This window comes from Mustela putorius, unplaced genomic scaffold (assembly GCF_011764305.1).
Source record: "Mustela putorius furo isolate JIRA1106 unplaced genomic scaffold, ASM1176430v1.1 tig00003834_pilon_pilon_pilon, whole genome shotgun sequence".
Taxonomy (NCBI): Eukaryota; Metazoa; Chordata; class Mammalia; order Carnivora; family Mustelidae; genus Mustela; species Mustela putorius.
In genome coordinates, this window is record NW_025421987.1 from 23,366,079 (window position 1) to 23,385,307 (window position 19,229).

Genomic DNA, 19,229 nt, shown 5'->3' on the forward strand with positions numbered 1-19,229 from the left:
ATTTTCAATTTGTCTCTAAGTGAAGAGAACTGAGCACATAAAAGAGCTCAACAAATATTTGAGAATGAATACCTATACACGTGTGTATGTGTATATATAAATATGTATATTTATATGTACATACAATGTATAACAGTGGTCAAATAGTTACAGTTATTCTTTTGGAATCTCAATATAGTCAAAGGTCATGATAATTATATTTTCATTCATGTTCTTTAAGATGAGTTTTTTTTTTTTTTTAAGATTTTATTTATTTATTTGACAGAGAGAAATCACAAGTAGTCGGAGAGGCAGGCAAGATGAGTTTTTACTTAAAAGGTCATTCTCTTCTAGAAACACAATTGACAACATCTGAATATAGAAAGTGTATTTTTATTTTAATATTGATGAAAATCTTGTAATTTTTTTTCTTAAAAACCAAAAACAGAATATGACTATCAATTACTTGACCAGGTAAGTAATATATTATGTCATGCTTCACTATGACTTATTTAAACAAACAAAAGTTGTATAAGTGAACTGTAGGTCGGGGTAAATATAGAAATCCAGTTTAAAAACTGAAATCTAACTTTAGAAAGGTCATGGAAATACATTCTTTGACAGTAAGTAAAAAATTGTTGGAAAAAATATTGATTGGTCATCAGTATAATGAATCCTTAACACTTCTAAGAACATTTATTTAGATTTAACAATTTACAGTATAAAGCAGTCTTTTAATTTTACAGTTTGCAAATTATAAGCTGAGTCTGCAAATACCCATATGGTCAGTCAACATCAGAAAGGGTGGTAAAATCAGTAGTAAAATCAAATTTTACTCCTTTAAGTATGAATAGATAAACTCCATACTTGGTTGTCTTTTCATAAGCGATTTGCATATATTTAAATTGGCGTGGACACCTTTAAAGAGAGGCAGTGTTCGAATTTCTAAGGAGAGTGAAAGTACAGTCACCAATCAGAAACCTTCCTTACATTCCCCAAACCGCTTGCATTTCACATTTCTTTCCACGCCGCTGAATTAGACGGACGACCTCTTTCTCGGGGCCCTCGTCTCTCCGCTTCCAGTTGAATTGAAGCCAATAACGGAACTTCATCTACCATCTATGACACAAACACGACAGCAAACACATCCAAGGGGAGGCTCCTTTCTCTTCCAGAATTCTGTAAGCGTGGAACGCTGACCCTTTGCTCCTTGATCTACCATTTCCCCGACACTTGCCACGGCCATAGCCCTCTGCCCACTTTAATGTATCATTCTACCCTTTATAATACCGCTCTTTTCTCTTCTCGGTTCAGCTTTCTCTGTTGCCATAAATATGTCTTCAAAATATCCTGAGTTTTGAGGGGGGGCTTTTCAATCTCACTAGACTGTGACTGAAAGAAAATGATGACGCTAATAACTATAACAGCGAATAAACTACTACGGAACTATTACAGAACCCCTCACTACGATATGGGTTGCTCGGCGCCGCCCTAAAAACAAAACAAAACAAACCAATACAAACCAAACCAAACCGCATTAAGTTTAGTCTGAGAGCATTCCTCCTTCCTTTTTCCTTCCTTGCGTGAGGAATCGCCTCTACCTGCGAACCGTGGAGGCATTTTTGTTGTCGACTAACCCCCTCTAGCGCCGAACTGGCAGCATCTGAGCCCCGGCTGCCAGGAAGGCCGAGCGCAAGGTTTGGCGGAGCTCGAGAGCTGGCGGTTTCGGCCCTGCCCTCTGCGTCCGCCTCGGCCGCGGGGCGAGGGCGTGAGGGCTACGGCCGCGGGACCTCTCTCTGCTAGCACTGCGTGCTGCCCCGGCCCTGCGCTGAGAGCCGCGTGATCCCAGCAAGTAGCCAGTGAGTCGGCTGCTTCCCACCAACCCGAGCGCTGGGAGGGAGTAGGTGCCGCGAGGGGGCGGCTTGCGTGGAGAGAGCCGTCCGCTCGCCGCGCACTCGGCGACGCCGCGGATGTTGCCGCGCGCCTCTCAGCCTTCGGGCTGTACGGGGCGCACGGTCCTACCCCGCCACGCCGGGGGCACCCCAGGGGCGCTCCGGGCCCCGGGAATCACGGCACCCATGACTGCGACAGTGCTCGTGACCTCCACCGCGAAGTCACCTCCACACGCGACGCGAAGACCTCAGTGAGCCGCGGCGCCTGGCACCCGCCGGTATCCAGCCTGATGTGACTCTCCTCAGCGGCTTGCTCTCTCTTTTTGGTTTACTAGGACTCGAAGCCGCGGAGGCGGCCACAAAGTTGAGGCGCTCGCCATAGTGGGCAAGTTCGGGCGATCCGAGCTGAGCAGGGGTTAGGCTGGCGGCCGCCACCAGGCTCGCTCCAGAGCAGGAGCACTGGCCCACAGCACTTACCCCCTCCAGCGGCGGAAATATGAAGTCAGGGGGAAGCGGTGTCAGGGGCTGACGAGTCCTAAAGCGCCCGGCGCTGCTGCCGGGAAATGGGAAGCAAAGTGCTTGGGGGACTAAGTCCGGCCTCAGAGATGCTTAGAAAGCGGCTGCCAAGGCCGAGGCTCTTCGCGCACGCGGCGGAGTTGGAGGTGTCCGCTGTTCAAGCGCTGCCGTCGCCACCTAGGCGAGGTGCTGGGGGCGCAGCCCGTGCGTAGCTCGTTTGGACTACTCGCGGCCCCGCGGAGCCACCTGGGTTGCTGGGCTCTGGCCACACCGGCCCGAGGAGTGCCCGCGATCCCCGTGCCGCTTGCTCTGTCTCTCCGTCTTTGGGGTCCGCAAGTGCCCACGTCAGTCCGGAGAGGCGCTCGGGCCGCCTGAACTGCTCGCCGCACCTGGCCGTCCCTCCCCTGATTCCCCCCGTGAGCGCCCTCCCCCGCCACCTCCCTCCCCTCCCCCAAACCACAGCCCGAGCTCGCTCCTGCGCGCGCGCTCTCCCGGGCCCAAGTGAATAGTCCTCGCGCGAGCGGGACACGGTGGTGGATGCAATTCCGCTCGCTTACAGCCGCCAGGAGCTCCCTGGCGCCGCAGGCAGCGTCCTCCTCCGAAGCAGCTGCGCCTGCACCTGGGCAGCCTGGACCTTCGTGCCCTGCCCCCGGGGCCTCGCGCGGGGGGCCCCCCGGGACACCTCCTGCGGGCCGGGTGGAGGAGGAAGAGGAAGAGGAAGAAGACGTGGACCCGGACCCCTACCCTACGCAAAACACCTGGCCTCGCTGCTGTCACTTCTCTTTAAGTGGGAGAAGAAGAGAGCTGGGGAGAGTCATGGGGGGCTGTGAAGTCCGGGAATTTCTTTTGCAATTTGGGTTCTTCTTGCCGCTGCTGACAGCTTGGCCAGGCGACTGCAGTCACGTCTCCAACAACCAAGGTAAGGGATTGGGAGAAGAAGGGGGAGGGGGCAGGAGGAGGCGGGTGCTTTGTGGACCGGTGCGTTGGTAGCCTCCTGCAGGTAACTTCGTCCCCGGGTAGGCTTCTCTGGGCTCGCCACAGGAGAGGTCAAAGGTTGTCCGCTCACCAGAGCGCCGGGACCGGCGACCTCAGGAGTTGCTGTCCCTTTTGCTCCCTAATGTCTTTAAACGGATGTGTGGGCACCAGCAGCAGTTGGGTCCCACCGCGGGCGGCCGCGGGACCTCTCCCGGCAGTGCTGTCTCCACAGGAGGTCAGGCTCTGTGGCACACGTTTAACGGACTTACGGCCCTTCGCGGTTGCTCGCAGCACGGTAACATGTAGCTGCCTCTCACTTGCCTTCATGAAAGCAGATAGCTCCCGCTGTACTCTAGGACCGGAGACCAGCCTTCTGCGTGTGGTAGCTATCCTGCCCTCGCCCTGCCGCAGCCCCCTTACCCCATCCAGACCGAAGGTAGACTTGTTCGAAATCATTCCTGAACCAGATGCCCAGATTTCTCTTTGTGGTTTCTTCCTTGAGATGGCAGGGGTGGGGGTGGGGGTGGGGCGCGGGGAGACAAACATTAAGTGTGAATTTCCAAGTTGTGACTCTCCTATTCATAAAGTCGAGTCACGGGCAGATTTTTTAGCAAGAAGACTTTGTTTCAGTAGGTAAAGTTTAAAGTGAAACTGAATAGTCTGTGAAAAGTGGAAGTCAGGTTTACCAAGTAGAAAACACTGGGAATTTTGAAGATTTTCTTTTCTTCTGTTCAACAGTCTTTATGAGAAATATCTCAGTGGATTTCTGCAATGAATATTTAAGGATCTATAAAAATATCACCTGCATAATCTAAATCCCTTGAAGCACGCTGCGAACCACCATAAAAGTTTTCCAGCATGTACCTGGCTGGATGCTTTCGTTGGCACTGTGATGACCATCAATATGTCACCTGTTATGTCACACTTTTCTAAAGATCTCAAATATAAAACTTAAGTTCTAGTTACCAATTAACATGTAAGGTCTCGAAATAACTTACAGATATAAAAATGGAGGTCAGATGACATGAAAGTGTGCACTTGCTTTGTGAGGATGGGAAGATTGAATGAGAAGGCAAGTAAAACAACACAGCCTTTTTTGTTGTCAACATAAGACTATTTTATTTTACTTGGAAAGATAATCATGCAGGATAAGTATCATTCTTATTTATATGGCTGGTACCTTTGACATATTTTCCTAATTCATTCATTCATTCATTCATTCTTTCTTTCTTTCTTTCTTTTTTTATTTTTACCTGCTAGATTGCAATCACAAATGCATATGTAAATTTGGAAATCATACATAACTGTCATGCCTTTGAAGATAAAGAAAATAAGTGCCACCTATAGTGCCATACTTGTCTGTGGTGGTGCATATCTCCACACACACATTCCTCATTTGTTTCCATTGGCTTTACATATTGAAGGGGTAGTTACTTAATATATCTCTGTGAAAATAGAACATTGTAAAAAATAACATAAAATTATTTACTTGAACTTTTTTTTGTAGGGAGAGAAAAACAATTTTTAATAATCAGAAATTCAGACATTTATATTGTACTATATGCTAGTATTTAGTATGTTAATATACCTCTCTTTAGTAGCCTCACTAAAAAAAGAGTCATTTACCAGAAATCTTTAACAGTTATTTCAATGCAATAATTTCCCTAAATCAGCATTTAGTTTCTCATTAAGTGTCTGTGATGTACTAGTTACCATTGTAGGCCCTGAGGAAACTAACATAAATAAAACACATATAAGAATCTCCGAACAACTAAAGTGCCATTCTACCAAAATGCATCAAGTGTTAAAGTATAACCTTTCACATTCATATTAAATTTAAGGGCATGGAGGAGTTATTTGTTATCCTTTTGCAATAATTTTTATTTGTTTATTGTCATGACTTTCCCATAGTTTTTAAAGACATCTTACCTAAAATATTTACCATGTATATAATTTATGTGTTTTCATCAATTTGCTTAAACAGTGTCTGTAAATGAATAATACTCAGTTTACCCATCCATTAAGTAGGATCATTAAAGGTAAACTACTAAAGCTCTGAATTTTCACTGTTACAATAGAAACACAGGCTATGCATAAGATTATAGTTGACTAATATTTTACCTAAAGTCTAAGCTGGGTAAAATTTAGGAATTCTTCAATACAAAATTATAGAGAAACTATGCTCAGGCATTTTTATCATACACAAATGATAGCTTATAAAATGCTTTATACAGTCTAAACTCAGTGATTAGAAATTACGCCTTGTGTTATTTTGAAATAACTTTTGAATACTGAAATCATCATATAAATGTTTAAAAATGTCAAACTTTAGAACATTATTATTAACATTCTGGAAATTTTTTTAACTTGCAGTTTCATAAATAACATGAATTAAAAATATCAGTTTTTAAACATTGAAAACAGGCCATTACAGTGTGTATACAATAAAAAATAATATAAAATGTAAATTAGATTTGTTATACACATGTTAGTAAATATTAGTAATATGATTATTTCTTAATTTTAAGGAGATAGCATTTGTTTTCCTAGTAACTTTTTCTAAGAGTTAATGGAATTTGTTTTATTTTTTAAATTTGTTAGAGGGCAAAATTTCATTTTTATATAACTTGTTTTCTTATTAAGGATATTCACAAAGTAAGTTTTTTAATGTTACTTATCTGTTTTTACCAAATTATATGAAAATCTATCATGGTTGAAATGAATAGATTCACCTTCTTCCCCTCTCCTATTTTTCCATACTTAGGCAAGGTAAAATGAAAATGACAAAAAAGTGAACTACCTAATTTTTAACATGGTGCTTAACAAGGTACTGAGAGTAAGTTAACTATGGGAAGCATCTCTTGCCCTTTAACTGGCTCTGAAGCTCTGCACTATAAAGACAAAATAAATCAATTTGACTCTCTCTTCCTATTACCTAAACCTCCTTGAATCGATCAGAAAGTAGAGTTGCTTCCTAGATCACTTCATCTGATCAAGTTAGTGAAAACATGATTTGTGTTCAAATTTCTCTTATTCCATTACTTTTCCCTCTATTTAAAACCACAGTATTTATTAGGTGTTGCCAATTTTTATTTAAAAATAACAGATTCTACTTTCTCTCTACATAAGCTTTTATTTCTGTTCTGGAAATTTAGGTAAATATAAAGCATTATCTTGTTTCATGTGTAAGTAACCAAGTTTATCAATTACAGTGGTTAATAGCCACCAGGGATCCATTTATTCAAAGATTACTCTGCTTTAGCAAATAGTACTGTATAGCCAAAAAGAGTTCAGTTATTTCTTCAGGTCATGTTTCCAAAAATAATCAGATATTGAAATAATTTGTTTAAGCAAAATATGGCTTGCATGCAAGGGTCTAGTGAACTCATTTTACTACCAGCATTGTGTGAGTTGATCTTTTGTTTTTTTTTCCCAGAGAACTCAGGACAAATTAAGTAAACAAGCAAAACAATAGTCTGATTTGTTAGTTTCATTGAATTCATTAAATTGAATGTAAAATCTACTGATTTGTTTTTAAATACAGGTGAGCATACTTGAGCAGAAAAATATCTGCTTAATGAAATTTATAGCCTTAAATTAGTTGAACTTCCATAAGTACAGTTCACGAACTGTAAAGCTAAATACTGTTCTTATATTTATGGAAAGGGATGAATCGAAAATTTTTCAGAAAGTTTGAGTCAACTTTACTGAAAATATTGAAAATTTTGTTAAATGGGAGAAACTGGATGATTTAAAAAGTATTTTTCTAAAAGAACTTTCACCTAGATTAAATTTTTATGGATAAATAAAAAAAATAAAAAAAAAAAATAAAAAAAAAATGATGGATAAACTATTCATAGTTGTAAAGGTGCAGGAGATTGTAATCACATGCCTTCCTAATTAACTATAAGTACAAAAACAACCTATAATGTAGATTTATCGTATATTTACAAATAGAATAAATCATTGTATTATTATTCACTATGATTAGTATTCAAAGTAGAAAGATAAAATCTTTTATATGTATTGATCATATAAGTATTGTTTGCTCTGGGTTTGGTATGAGACCATATCTAAAAACTTTTTCATGTGTAAATATTATAGTGTTCTTTAAGAATCTCTTCTTCAAACCAGAAGTACCATGAATAAAGTGGTTTTATATGGATCTTCTTAAGAGGAAAAATATATATCTAAGGTATAAGACCAACTTAGTGTTTATTTTTTAACTTTTTTATCCTTTCAAACTTTTCTATATAGATTTGCATTACTTTTCTGTTACAAAATTAAATGTTAAGAAAAATATTAGAGGGGCGCATGGGTGGCTCAGTGGGTTAAAGCCTCTGCCTTCGGCTTGGGTCATGATCCCAGGATCCCTGGATAGAGCCCCGCATCAGGCTCTCTGCTTGGCAGGGACCCTGCTTCCTCCTCTCTCTCTGCCTGCCTCTCTGCCTACTTGTGATCTCTGCCTGTCAAATAAATAAATAAAATATTTAAAAAAAAATAAAATATTTAAGAAAAAATATTAGAGTAGAAATCCTTTTCTTTCTTCTCTCATCATTGCCAGTATAAACTAGCTCAAAAGGCATTATAGATTTCTTGTATTTCCTTCTCCCAATTTTTTTTCCCCATTGCAGGCACCGTGTTTCAGTCTTTTTCTTCACACACCTGAGTACTTTTCACTACATACTGCCTTTGTCCAAAATGGTGAGAGGATAGATAGTATTTTATACTGTACATCAGTCAAACTCCAGCAGTAATAGAAGTTTCTTCCTTGTCTTTGACTCAGCACTTTTTGGGGAGTGTAAATACCATGGAAATCAATACACATATAGTTAAGTAATCAAAATGGGTTGACTTTCCCCAAAGTACAGTCAATTATAATCAAACTAAACTTACACGGAGTAAATTTTTTCTACACCTATCATGTTCTTTTTCAAAAAATAATTTAAAATTTTTTAAATAATGCATATTTAATGTGTGCAACATATTTGAGATACTGGGTCTATAGAATTTTGATCAATTTGTAATTTCATTAGAGTGGGACGTGACATTTGAGCCACATTCTAGGGAGGAGAAAGCTGATCATAGAGTAGAGAGAATTGCATTCTAGGTATAGGGAACTGCCTGGGCAGTGATCTTGAAGGGAAATGAAGCTTGACACATTTGAAGAAATGTGTGTTCAGTGTGACTGGAGCTTACTGAACACGGAACAGAATAGCACAGTGTAAGGTTTTAAAGATGGTTAGGAACTAGATCCTATAGAGAAGAAAAGGAGTCATGGTAAGAAGTAGTGTTTTAATATGATTCGAGGTAAAATGGGAAACTGTTGAGAAAGTTCAACAAATTTTCACTTTAAGAGCATTATGGCTAGTGAGCAAAGAGATAATTGGCAGATGGCAAGAGTAGAATTAGGAGTTTGCTGCAGTTTGTTGAAGAGAGTGGCTATAGTGGCCTGACCTAGTGTGGTGGTAACAGAGATGGAGAAAAAAAGATGGATTTGAGGTGCATTTGGGAAGTAGAATTTATGGGACAATCTTATCTTTACAGAGAAATAAATGTAGATATTCAACATTTATATCATTTTTCCCCCATGGGATCCAAACAAATTTTTAATTACTTCCCATAAAAATTACCTTGCTATATATAAGTACTGATAATTGACATGAGATATGAGGGATGGGGTGAAATTCTCATTTTCTATTTTATTCAGCTCAAACTGTGCTTTGAAATGTAATTTAATAGTACAGTTTTGCTATTTCAAGTGGTTATACATAACGTGTATTCATATTGGATCAAATGCCATTTGTTAATGCATTTCTAACATAATTTTCCATATACAGCTATATTTTTATCAGAGAGGATAATGGTACAAGTGAATGGGTCCATCCTTACAAAGTAGTATAGTAATCCCAACAGAATCTAGATTTTAGCTAAAAAGAGCAGTTTGGCTTATGCACCAGTTTTATTCATTTCTGTTAGGATCAGATTATCATTATTGAAAACAAAAAAAAATCTAAGTGATACTAGATATAAAATGGATGTGTTTCAGATATTTTCCATTAGTCTTTGTTTTTTCTCTGCATTTTGCTAAAATGAAGGGAAACCAATATTCAGAAAGTTTCTAAGAGATACAGTAAATGAGATTTTAGTTTATATGGTATTCTTGGGTCAGGGTGAAGGAAGAAACAGGTTTTCCACTAAACAATAGTAAACTGCATGTCATTTAAAAGATTTCCCTGACTAGTTAATTATCCATTACTTTGAGTTGTCTTTTATTAATATTATATGAGTGCCATTATTAAATATAAGGAAACTAAATAGTCCTAACTTAATAGGCATACATACTTAGGGTATATTTGGAAAATTCATACTCTAAAGAGATTTTATTTAAACATTTTCAAATATTCTTAAATATACATTCAAAATGATAAATCTCACATTTTACTTGAGTGCTTAGAATGTTCTGAAAAATGCTATTTTTATATTTATTTTCATTCAATAAACATTTAACTTCTTATGGGATATACAACTTCATTTGTCAATAGTAGATATTTTATTTTAATTTTTTTAATTTTTTATTTTTTATAAACATATATTTTTATCCCCAGGGGTACAGGTCTGTGAATCACCAGGTTTTCACACTTCACAGCACTCACCAAAGCACACAGATATTTTAAAACCAAATGTAAACATCCACTCTTTAGACAGGTATTTATTGAAGGTCTACTATTTGCTAGGTAGTGTACTTACCATATGTAAGGGTTCAAGGAGAAATTTCCCTCCAAGAAGGTATAATTCAATGACAAGTTTCCAGTCTCTTTTCAGATCTGGCAAGAAAAATTTGTTTCCTTAAAACCAGATACAAAGTCAATTAGAAATGCTTTAAAAACACATTTTTATGTGATAATATATAGCAGTCCTGATGATAAGACCTCATCATATAGAACATTTTTGTACCGCTTACTTCAAAGTAATATCTAATATTACATTTTATTTCAAAGTTAAGTCACTCAACAATCACATATTAAGCATCTCCGGAATTATGTTGGGTTCTGAGGCTAAAATGATGATTATCATATAGTCTCTGTTCTTTAGGAACTCAGTCTGCTCTGTTGATGTTGAATCATCTTTAGTTACTTGATAATTTTTATAAGATGAAGAATTTTATAATAAGTGAGATTATTAGGAAGAAATGAAAGGGAGAAAAGAAATACTACCAAACTTTTATGCATTTTACTTATGAAAGTGATTCACAAGAATCTTCCAATGTTTTATGATGGGTATATATTTAATTATTTGAAGATAAAACAAATGTGCATCTTAAAAATATATTCTTGGTAAAAAATATATTTCACATATGTAATGGCTTTCCATGGACTGACATGTGGAGTGAGCTTTTATTCAAAGGATATTAGACCGGCATATTTTGATGTGTTTATTTAAGGTGGTTTAATTATTAAAAACTGTAACTTATGTTGAAAACGAAAATGCAAGTTTCCAGTATGAAATAGCAGCAAGCATACCTTTTAATTGACCTTTGTAGTAAGAATTGAGGTTAAAGTGTGTACTTTCAGTCCATGTTATGAAAAATACATTCAGTTGCTTTTCTGCGATACTGATGAGTCCTCTAGCTTTTGGCCTGCTTGATGACCTGTACTTGGATATAAATGAGAATTCATTGCTCTTCCTTCTATTTCATTTCATAACTTCAGGTGCAAAAGTCATTCTTACTTTCTGATCATAGGAAGTATACTCCTTTACTTGATGTTCAGGAGGTGGAAATAATTAATGTTATTTTTGTCTTATAATGTTACGTTTGTGAATATCTGGAGCTGATAAAAAGTAGGTATATATGAAAATATATACATTATTCATTTATTATGTTAAATTTAAAATAACAGTAGGATCATTATGTATTCTTTCAGGTTGGTTATACTGTATTATGATACTTATATTTTGTAGTACATGAATTTGCAATGAGAAACACATTATTAGATAGTACATAAAGGGCAATATCTAGAATAAGGAAAACATTTGCCCACAATTAAAAAAAATCAACAAACCAAAATTTTCCTACCTATGGTGTTTATTAATAGGTATGTTTAAGCAAGTTAATAAGGATAACTCTTTTGTATACTAAGAAATACCTTTATGTATTCCAGATAGGAATTATCAAAAACTAATAAATGATTGTCCTAAATTTGAGTTGAATTATATCTTAATATATTTTAATTTTTACTTTAAAAGGCAGAAATTTGTTCCTTGTGTTGCTGACAGATGATACTTTAATATAACTGACGATAATAGAAATGAAGTGTATAGAGAATTAAAATGTGCAGAGACCAACTGATAGTTTAGATAACTGAAAATTGATAAAAAATTGATAGTTTAGGTAACTGAAATTTACTTTTAAATATGAAGCAGTAGCTAAGTTATTATACAGATACCAAAATGAAAGAAAAATAGAGATAGAGAGAGCTGGATTATGGTATTACTTAAAAATTGAACCCGTTTGGCAAAGGGGTCTCTCATTAGGTATCTTGGATAAAATTCTGATTTATTCCAGTATGAAATAGCAGCAAGCATACCTTTTAATTGACCTTTGTAGTAAGAATTGAGGTTAAAGTGTGTACTTTCAGTCCATGTTATGAAAAATACATTCAGCTGCTTTTCTGGGATACTGATGAGTCCTCTAGCTTTTGGCCTGCTTGATGACCTGTACTTGGATATAAATGAGAATTTAGATTCCTTAATTTCTGCAAGTATGGAAGTGTCTGTTGATGAGAATCCTAGCTAAAACTTAAACCCCAAACTGCAATTTTTCTTCCAAACTCCCTCTGGATTTAAAGAATACTTAGATAATGTTTATTTTGTGACTGCAAATGAATATAATATGAATATAATTAATTATATTAAATGTAATAGGAAATAGCTGAGCAAACTAGTAGATAACATTTTAAAAAATTGTAAGAGTTTTGTCAGTTTCCAAAATTAAATAAAATCTATACATTGGTGTCCTTGTTTACAATTAGTATATCTCAACAAAAAACTAAGAGTGTAATAGGACAATTTTAGGATACTAGAACATTCACTCTTAGCTTGGCTGTTTTATATGCATAATTGAGGGAGGGAGCAGTCAGAAAGAGGTCTCAATTTTATCTGGGAAAGAAACCCCAAATTTCAGAAGTACATACTGTTTTTATAATATATTGCTTAAAATTAACATGCTTCAACTTTACTGTTATATTTATGACACTATATTAGAGCAAAAGTATACTTATGGTAGGTACAATAACTTTTACTGTCTTACATTGTATAGTATAGTAACTTCACTTTATAGTTTAGAAAAACTGTAGTTCAGCCAAGTTATTAAAGATATCAGTTTGGTTCTTTGTTTAATAAAAATTAAATATGTAAGAATCTTTATAATATTCTCTAGTTTATGATCAGAAATCTGTGTATGCATTGTTTTTTTCAAGAGCCCTATTACCTAGTAAAGCAGAATTAAAATTTAAGAATTTATTTTAAAGGTTAGATTTTGGAAGATTTAGTATGCTATTAAAACTAAATGAAGTTTCTTTTTTTTTCCTAAAAATGTAACCAAGCCTTATATTCAGTTAAAATTGTAAGCTTGTTTCTATAATAAAGTGTTCAAATACTTTTTCATTGCAGTATAGCTATAGTTACCTTTGGACTTTTTATTCATTTTTGTTTTTATTACATAAGTATAAACACTTCATTTCTTTTTTTTTATTAAAGATTTTTATTTATTCATTTGACAGAGAGAGATCACAAGTAGGCAGAGAGGCAGGCAGAGAGAGAGGAGGAAGCAGGCTCCCTGCTGAGCAGAGAGCCCAATGCAGGACTCAATCCCAGGACCCTGGGATCATGACCTGAGCCGAAGGCAGCGGCTTAACCCACTGAGCCACACAGGCGCCCTAAACACTTCATTTCTTAAACTGCATGGCTTGTTTATAAATTTTTTTTCTAACATTCTCAAACTACCCCATAGTAAGGGTACCTTCATCTAATTTTTAAATGAAATATATTGGTACTTGCTACTTTTTTTCCACTGTGCTGGGCCCAGGAAATACAAAGGCAAGCCATTTTTAGGAAGCTCCGAGAGCCTAAGGATTAACTAATTAGGCTATTTCTGTGTCAGTGAATAATTAAAATGTTAATTTATATATCAAATTAATATGGATTAGTTGTGATAACTTCACATCTATGAACCGTTTTTTACAGAGATGAAAAGATAAAACTACTGTTCTATGAATTAATATATAGATACACTGAGAATAAATATTCATTTAATATATTGGCCATTAATTTGAGTGACTGCTAGAAATGAGATAAGTAAGATCTACTCCTGACCTTTAGGGCAGTGTTGTGGAATGGAAGAGCTATACCTGACAGTTAAATATCAACAATATATTATTGCAAAGATGAAATGAAGAGAAATAACATAAAACTTTACAAACAAATAAGCTTGAGTTACCCATGGGAAATGAAAATGAGTCTCTCCTTTATCAGGATTCATCATCATGAATATATGAAACTAATAAGAGAATTAAAATGAATAACTCCTTCAGAGACCTCAATTTTAAAGTTACATTGAATTTTAAATTTTAAAGTTACATTCCTCTGCACTTAAAGATTAAAATTTATTCTGCATGTAAATGCAAAGTAAATATCCAAGTAAGTAATGTCTTACATTGAACAAAAAACTTTCAAGTAAGTGGTACAACTTGGCTTTTTCTTTCAAGGTTTTATCAGGTTCTTTAAGAAATATATTTAATGATTGTAGCTGCTTTTACCAAAAAACCCCACAAAATCTTTTAGAGGATTATATGTGTTTTTTTCTACTGAATATTTTACCTTTAGATGAAGGTACAATTGGCAATACCCATATTGTTTATATTATATTTAATTTAAAGATTAAAATCCTTCTATAGGTTCTTGCTATCTCCTACTATGTTAATTTCTTGTTTTATTTTAATTCTCTTTCCTAAGTCCTTTAAATATTTTTAGCAGTGTTTCAAAACTTGGAAATTGCTGGTATTCCCTAATATCTATCTTGGGAAATTAAGAAAACTGCGGTCTGATCAATCCTGCATTTTATATTTGAAAAATGTACCTATAAAACATAGAGATAGAAATTGCTGCCAGAACTTGGTGTTTTTAAACAAGGAAAAATCAATAGCGGATTATCTGTGATTAGCTGTTGACATTTAGATTTGTACATTTAGAATGTCAAAATCTCTTAAAACTATCAATTTGGTTCCTAAATTACAATAATATTCATATTTTCAAATCTAACATTTTATGGTTCTTCTCCTCCCTCCAATATAAAGGTGTACTCTCAAGAAAAAAAAAACAATTAAAATAATTATAGATCTCTTTACAAATTGGATTTTAGATGACTAGTTAAAAAATTAGAAATCTGAGAGGAGAAAGGAGTTGAGGGAAATTGGAGGGGGGATGAACTATGAGAGACTATGGACTCTGAAAAACAATCTGAGGGTTTTGAAAGGGAGGGGGGTGAGAGGTTAGGGGAGCTTGGTGGTGGGTATTATGAAGGGCATGTATTGTATGGAGCACTGGCTGTGGTGCATAAACAATGAAATCTGTTACAAAAAATAGAAAAAAAATTAGGAATCTGCCAATAAACATAGTGGATTACTTCTATCTTTGTATGCGTCTATCTTTATTGTTGTTATATTATGATATGCTGGTGCAGGTATTATTTCTATCCTGTAAAAATAAATATCATTATAAGGGATATTATAGTTGGTTTAATATATTTCTTCTCTTTTAATCATTATGTGAACCTGGAATATGGTTACTGCTATGTCATAAAAATTATTTTAATTTTATGCCAGAAATATTTTCTCCCACAGGAGATGATTAACCTAGACTGTTGGAATCTGACTTTTTGCCAGACTCTTGTTAGATTGATAATATTTTTTGAGGCTTAATATCTTAATTGTAAAAGATTATAACTTTATATATACCACACTGTACACACATAATGCTTGTAACATGAATCCCATTCTCCAAATGCACCACTAGCTTAGTGGAAAGTTCTATTCCTGACGTGACATCAGAATTTACAAAGCTTATATGGTGCCCATAAAACTAAGGGAAAAACCCATAAATTTCCTCTTTATTGTATTTGTCACTGATATATTAATTCCCTAAGTCCAAGATTATTCTGTTCAATGCAGTTGCTCTCAACTTCCAATTTAAAAGTTTTACTTAATTCTATTTCAGTGTAAAAGGAGGGACTGTTCCATGTGAATTGGCTATTTTTAATTTATCTCTAAAATAGCCAAAGCTATTAAATTGGAACGATTATGATTTTTTATTACGTCTAAGTTCTTTACATGCTGTTTACATATGTCATGTTAATTCCCAAGTATTTCTCTCAAGTTGTCTTTAAATAAGTTTATTACTGGGGCACCTGGGTGGCTCAGTGAGTTAAGCCGCTGCCTTCGGCTCAGGTCATGATCCCAGGGTCCTGGGATCGAGTCCCGCATCGGGCTCACTGCTCAGCAGGGAGCCTGCTTCCCTCTTTCTCTCTCTCTGCCTGCCTCTCTGTCTACTGTGATCTCTCTCTGTCAAATAAATAAATAAAATCTTTAAAAAAAATAAAAAAAAAATAAGTTTATTACTGTTTGGATACCAAGATTGAGTTCAGCCTCCCAAATTTCCCCACTCACCATTCCTTTCCCTCCAAGATTTGCCTCTGAGGATTCATGCACACATTGATCAATGTTACATGCATGCACGAGAATGGCTGATACCTACTTACAGATGGAAAAGAGGGCAAGAGAAAGGCTCAAGTGAAGGAATATTTATTGCACAGAGCAAGGCTGACAAAACAGGTTCATGTGGCTTTATTGCAAGTGTCACTTTATCTCGAATCCACACATTCATGTACAATCTTCTAATATTGTCTAGCTCTGAAAAACTTCTCAGGTGGAAAAGGCTAGAAAACAGTTAAAACGGGTCTAAGAATCTGAACAAGATCTGAGGCTAAATGTTTAACTAAAAGCAAAGAAGTTTCCTTCCCCAGCTCTCATTTCTCAACGGTTAATATTTTTTTTAACAATTTTATTTATTTATTTGACAGATAGAGATCACAAGCAGGCAGAGAGGCAGGCAGAGAGAGAGAGAAAGAAGCAGGCTCCCTGCCGAGCAGAGAGCCCGATGTGGGACTTGATCCCAGGACCCCGAGATCATGACCTGAGCCGAAGGCAGTGGCTTAACCCACTGAGCCAACCAGACACCCCTCAATGGTTAATATTTTTGAAGAACTTTATAGTTTTATGGTACTATGTCTATCGATCTTTTTCTCAGTTAATTTTTTTTTTAATGTGTGGAGAATCTTTGCACATCCTATTTAACTGTATTTTCTAGATATGTTATAGCTTTAGGTTGGTATATCATGCCTCCCAGGATGCTATGATATCAAACATTTCTTTTGAAGATATAAACTGTTCTAGAAAGCAATTAAGTAGAATATTGAAACCTATTCATACACTTGGATCCATTAATTCTATTTTCATGAATTTAAATTCTTGGAAAATGCATAAAGACAGGCTAATATTTATATATGAGGATTTTTTTCTCAGTCTTATTTATAAAACTGAAAAATTGGAAAGAGTAAATGTCCCCAAATAGGACAATCTTCATAGAGTCATAACTTCTTTTATTTGGAAAAACTTCTTGAATGAGTGCATGTGAATCAATAGGAGTAATAAATTCCTGTTTGGGGAAGAGTGGAAAAGCTATTAAAGGGAACATGGGAGAGATGGTAGAACCAGAAAAGAAACCTTGTAAGAGAAACAGCCTGACGCAAATTCTAGAGTCAGTTTAATCAAGAGGACAGTTTAAAATTGATAGTAACAGCTCTTCTATCTGAAGTTGTTTGCATGACTGAGATGTTAATGGATCCCTCCATCTTCACCTGCACAAATTTATAAAAAATCTGTTACATTCCAGAAAATGAGAATAGAAAATAGAAGTAAAACTTCTCCAAGGAGAGAAGAACAGTTAGGTCACTACCACCCCCCAAAATAAATTCCTGAAGATAGAAGGTTTAGCTATTCAGCTAAATGAGGTTCCTCAGGAACTTGGCCCTATCCTAGTATGTGGTTAAGAACAGCGGCTGGGTCAGGAATTTTTTTCTCACCTAGTCCTAAAATGAGTCTCTAATCCCTTCAGAGGAGGCAGCATGGATCCATCTAACATGATAGCATTCCCACAGAAAATCTATAGAGGACAGAGAATTTTAAAAAGAAAAGAAACAACACTTCCTGTGTTTGCTATGTGTGCCATTTCTCTTCTCAGGAAATACAGATCAAATATATAAGAAGTGGATTTTAGAGAAATAAAAGGGAAAGTGGTGCTTTAACAATATGGAATCTTGTTTCATGTGCTTTGACCACACTAGCTTCACTTTCACTTTTATGAATGCATACAATAGATTGGCCACCTGTTCTTTGCTCATGAAAATGATCCCTGAAGTCAGGGATTTGGCTATAGTTTCCAGCCAAAGTGAAAATGGGGGAATAGCTTAGCCAAAATGAAGAACATCCCCTTTTTCCTGGATGATAAACGCTATATCATTTCCTAACACCCCTATAGCTCCATCATGCTTAGTTTTCAAACACATTTTGCAGTGGCAGCTACCAATCCTGTTCTCTCCTTGCTGCCTGATATCCAGCCAGGAGCTGACTTTACATCCTCTCGATTTTTAGCAACCCGAGGATTAATTTGATCACATGCTACACTGACAAATGCCTCTCTAGCAAGGGTATATTTTGAATGACAACATTTCCAGATTTGGAGAAAATGTTAAAATAATAGTGATTCATACAAACTGGTTGGGATAACCAGGGTCATCTCATAGACGAAGCTTCAGATTAAGATTTTATTTTTGGCTATGTTTTGGAGGTTGCAAGCTATCATAGCCCAGTTTTATAATGGTTGTAAAAGGGAGCACACTGTGGCATGCAGACCACTTTCTCTTAGGATAGTAAGTGTCCTGTGTTTATCAAGAATAGTATTGGTTATAAATATCCCATCAGATATCTGATGACGGGGGCATCATTGCTTTCAGTTTTGGCAGAGAGAGTCCACATGGTACAAAAAGAATGGAATACAATTAATTACAGTTATTCCTTTTTACACCAAGCTGTTTAATTCCTGTCAGTAATCTGCGTTCTTAAACTCTGTGATGCTTCTTTTCCAATAAAAACAATGAATCATGGAACACTACATCAAAAACTAATGATGTAGTCTATGGTGACTAACATAACAATTAAAAAAAAAACCTACTAGAAATAACTGCATTGGGGTCTGTGTTCTTCAGAAATACTCAAAAGAAGAGAGGTGTGGCCGTTTGCTTTTTCTCTTGTTCTTGGAAAACTACTGATAATTTTTAAGGATTTTTGCAATTAATGTGTATTTCTTCTTAAAACTAAGTATATGACAATCCATAACAGGGTGACAGCTATCCTTCTAATCTTGTGGGGAAATAGAGATCAAGTCCGCTTCCTATCACCTTATTCTTTTTGACATGGTGATTTGATGTTTGAAATCCTGTATTAAGGGGTGCCTGGGTGGCTCAGTGCATTAAGCCTCTGCCTTTAGTTCAGCTCATGATCTCAGGGTCCTGGGATCAAGCCCCACATCGGGCTCTCTGCTCAGTGGAGAGCCTGCTTCCCCCACTCTCTCTCTGCCTGCCTCTCTGCCTACTTGTGATTTCTCTCTGTCAAATAAATAAATAAAATCTTAAAAAAAAAAAAGAAAGAAAGATATCCTGTATTAAGCACTGCCTGAGTGGCTCAGCTGGTTGAG

The 19,229-nt window shown here is 36.4% G+C and overlaps 1 protein-coding gene across 3 annotated transcripts in view; it reads left to right on the top strand.

Annotated features, from left to right (window-relative positions):
* Positions 1-1,327: 1,327 nt before the first annotated feature.
* Positions 1,328-19,229, top strand: part of EPHA6 (EPH receptor A6) — an 887,146-nt gene continuing 869,244 nt past the window's right edge. The window contains exon 1 of one of the 3 annotated variants that reach the window (XM_004773009.2): positions 1,328-3,306. In XM_004773009.2, coding sequence (XP_004773066.1) covers positions 2,925-3,306 — 382 coding nt within the window. In that variant the 5' untranslated portion in view covers positions 1,328-2,924. The remainder of the gene's footprint in view (positions 3,307-19,229) is intronic. The other 2 variants (XM_004773010.2, XM_045088243.1) reach the window with 2 other exon arrangements.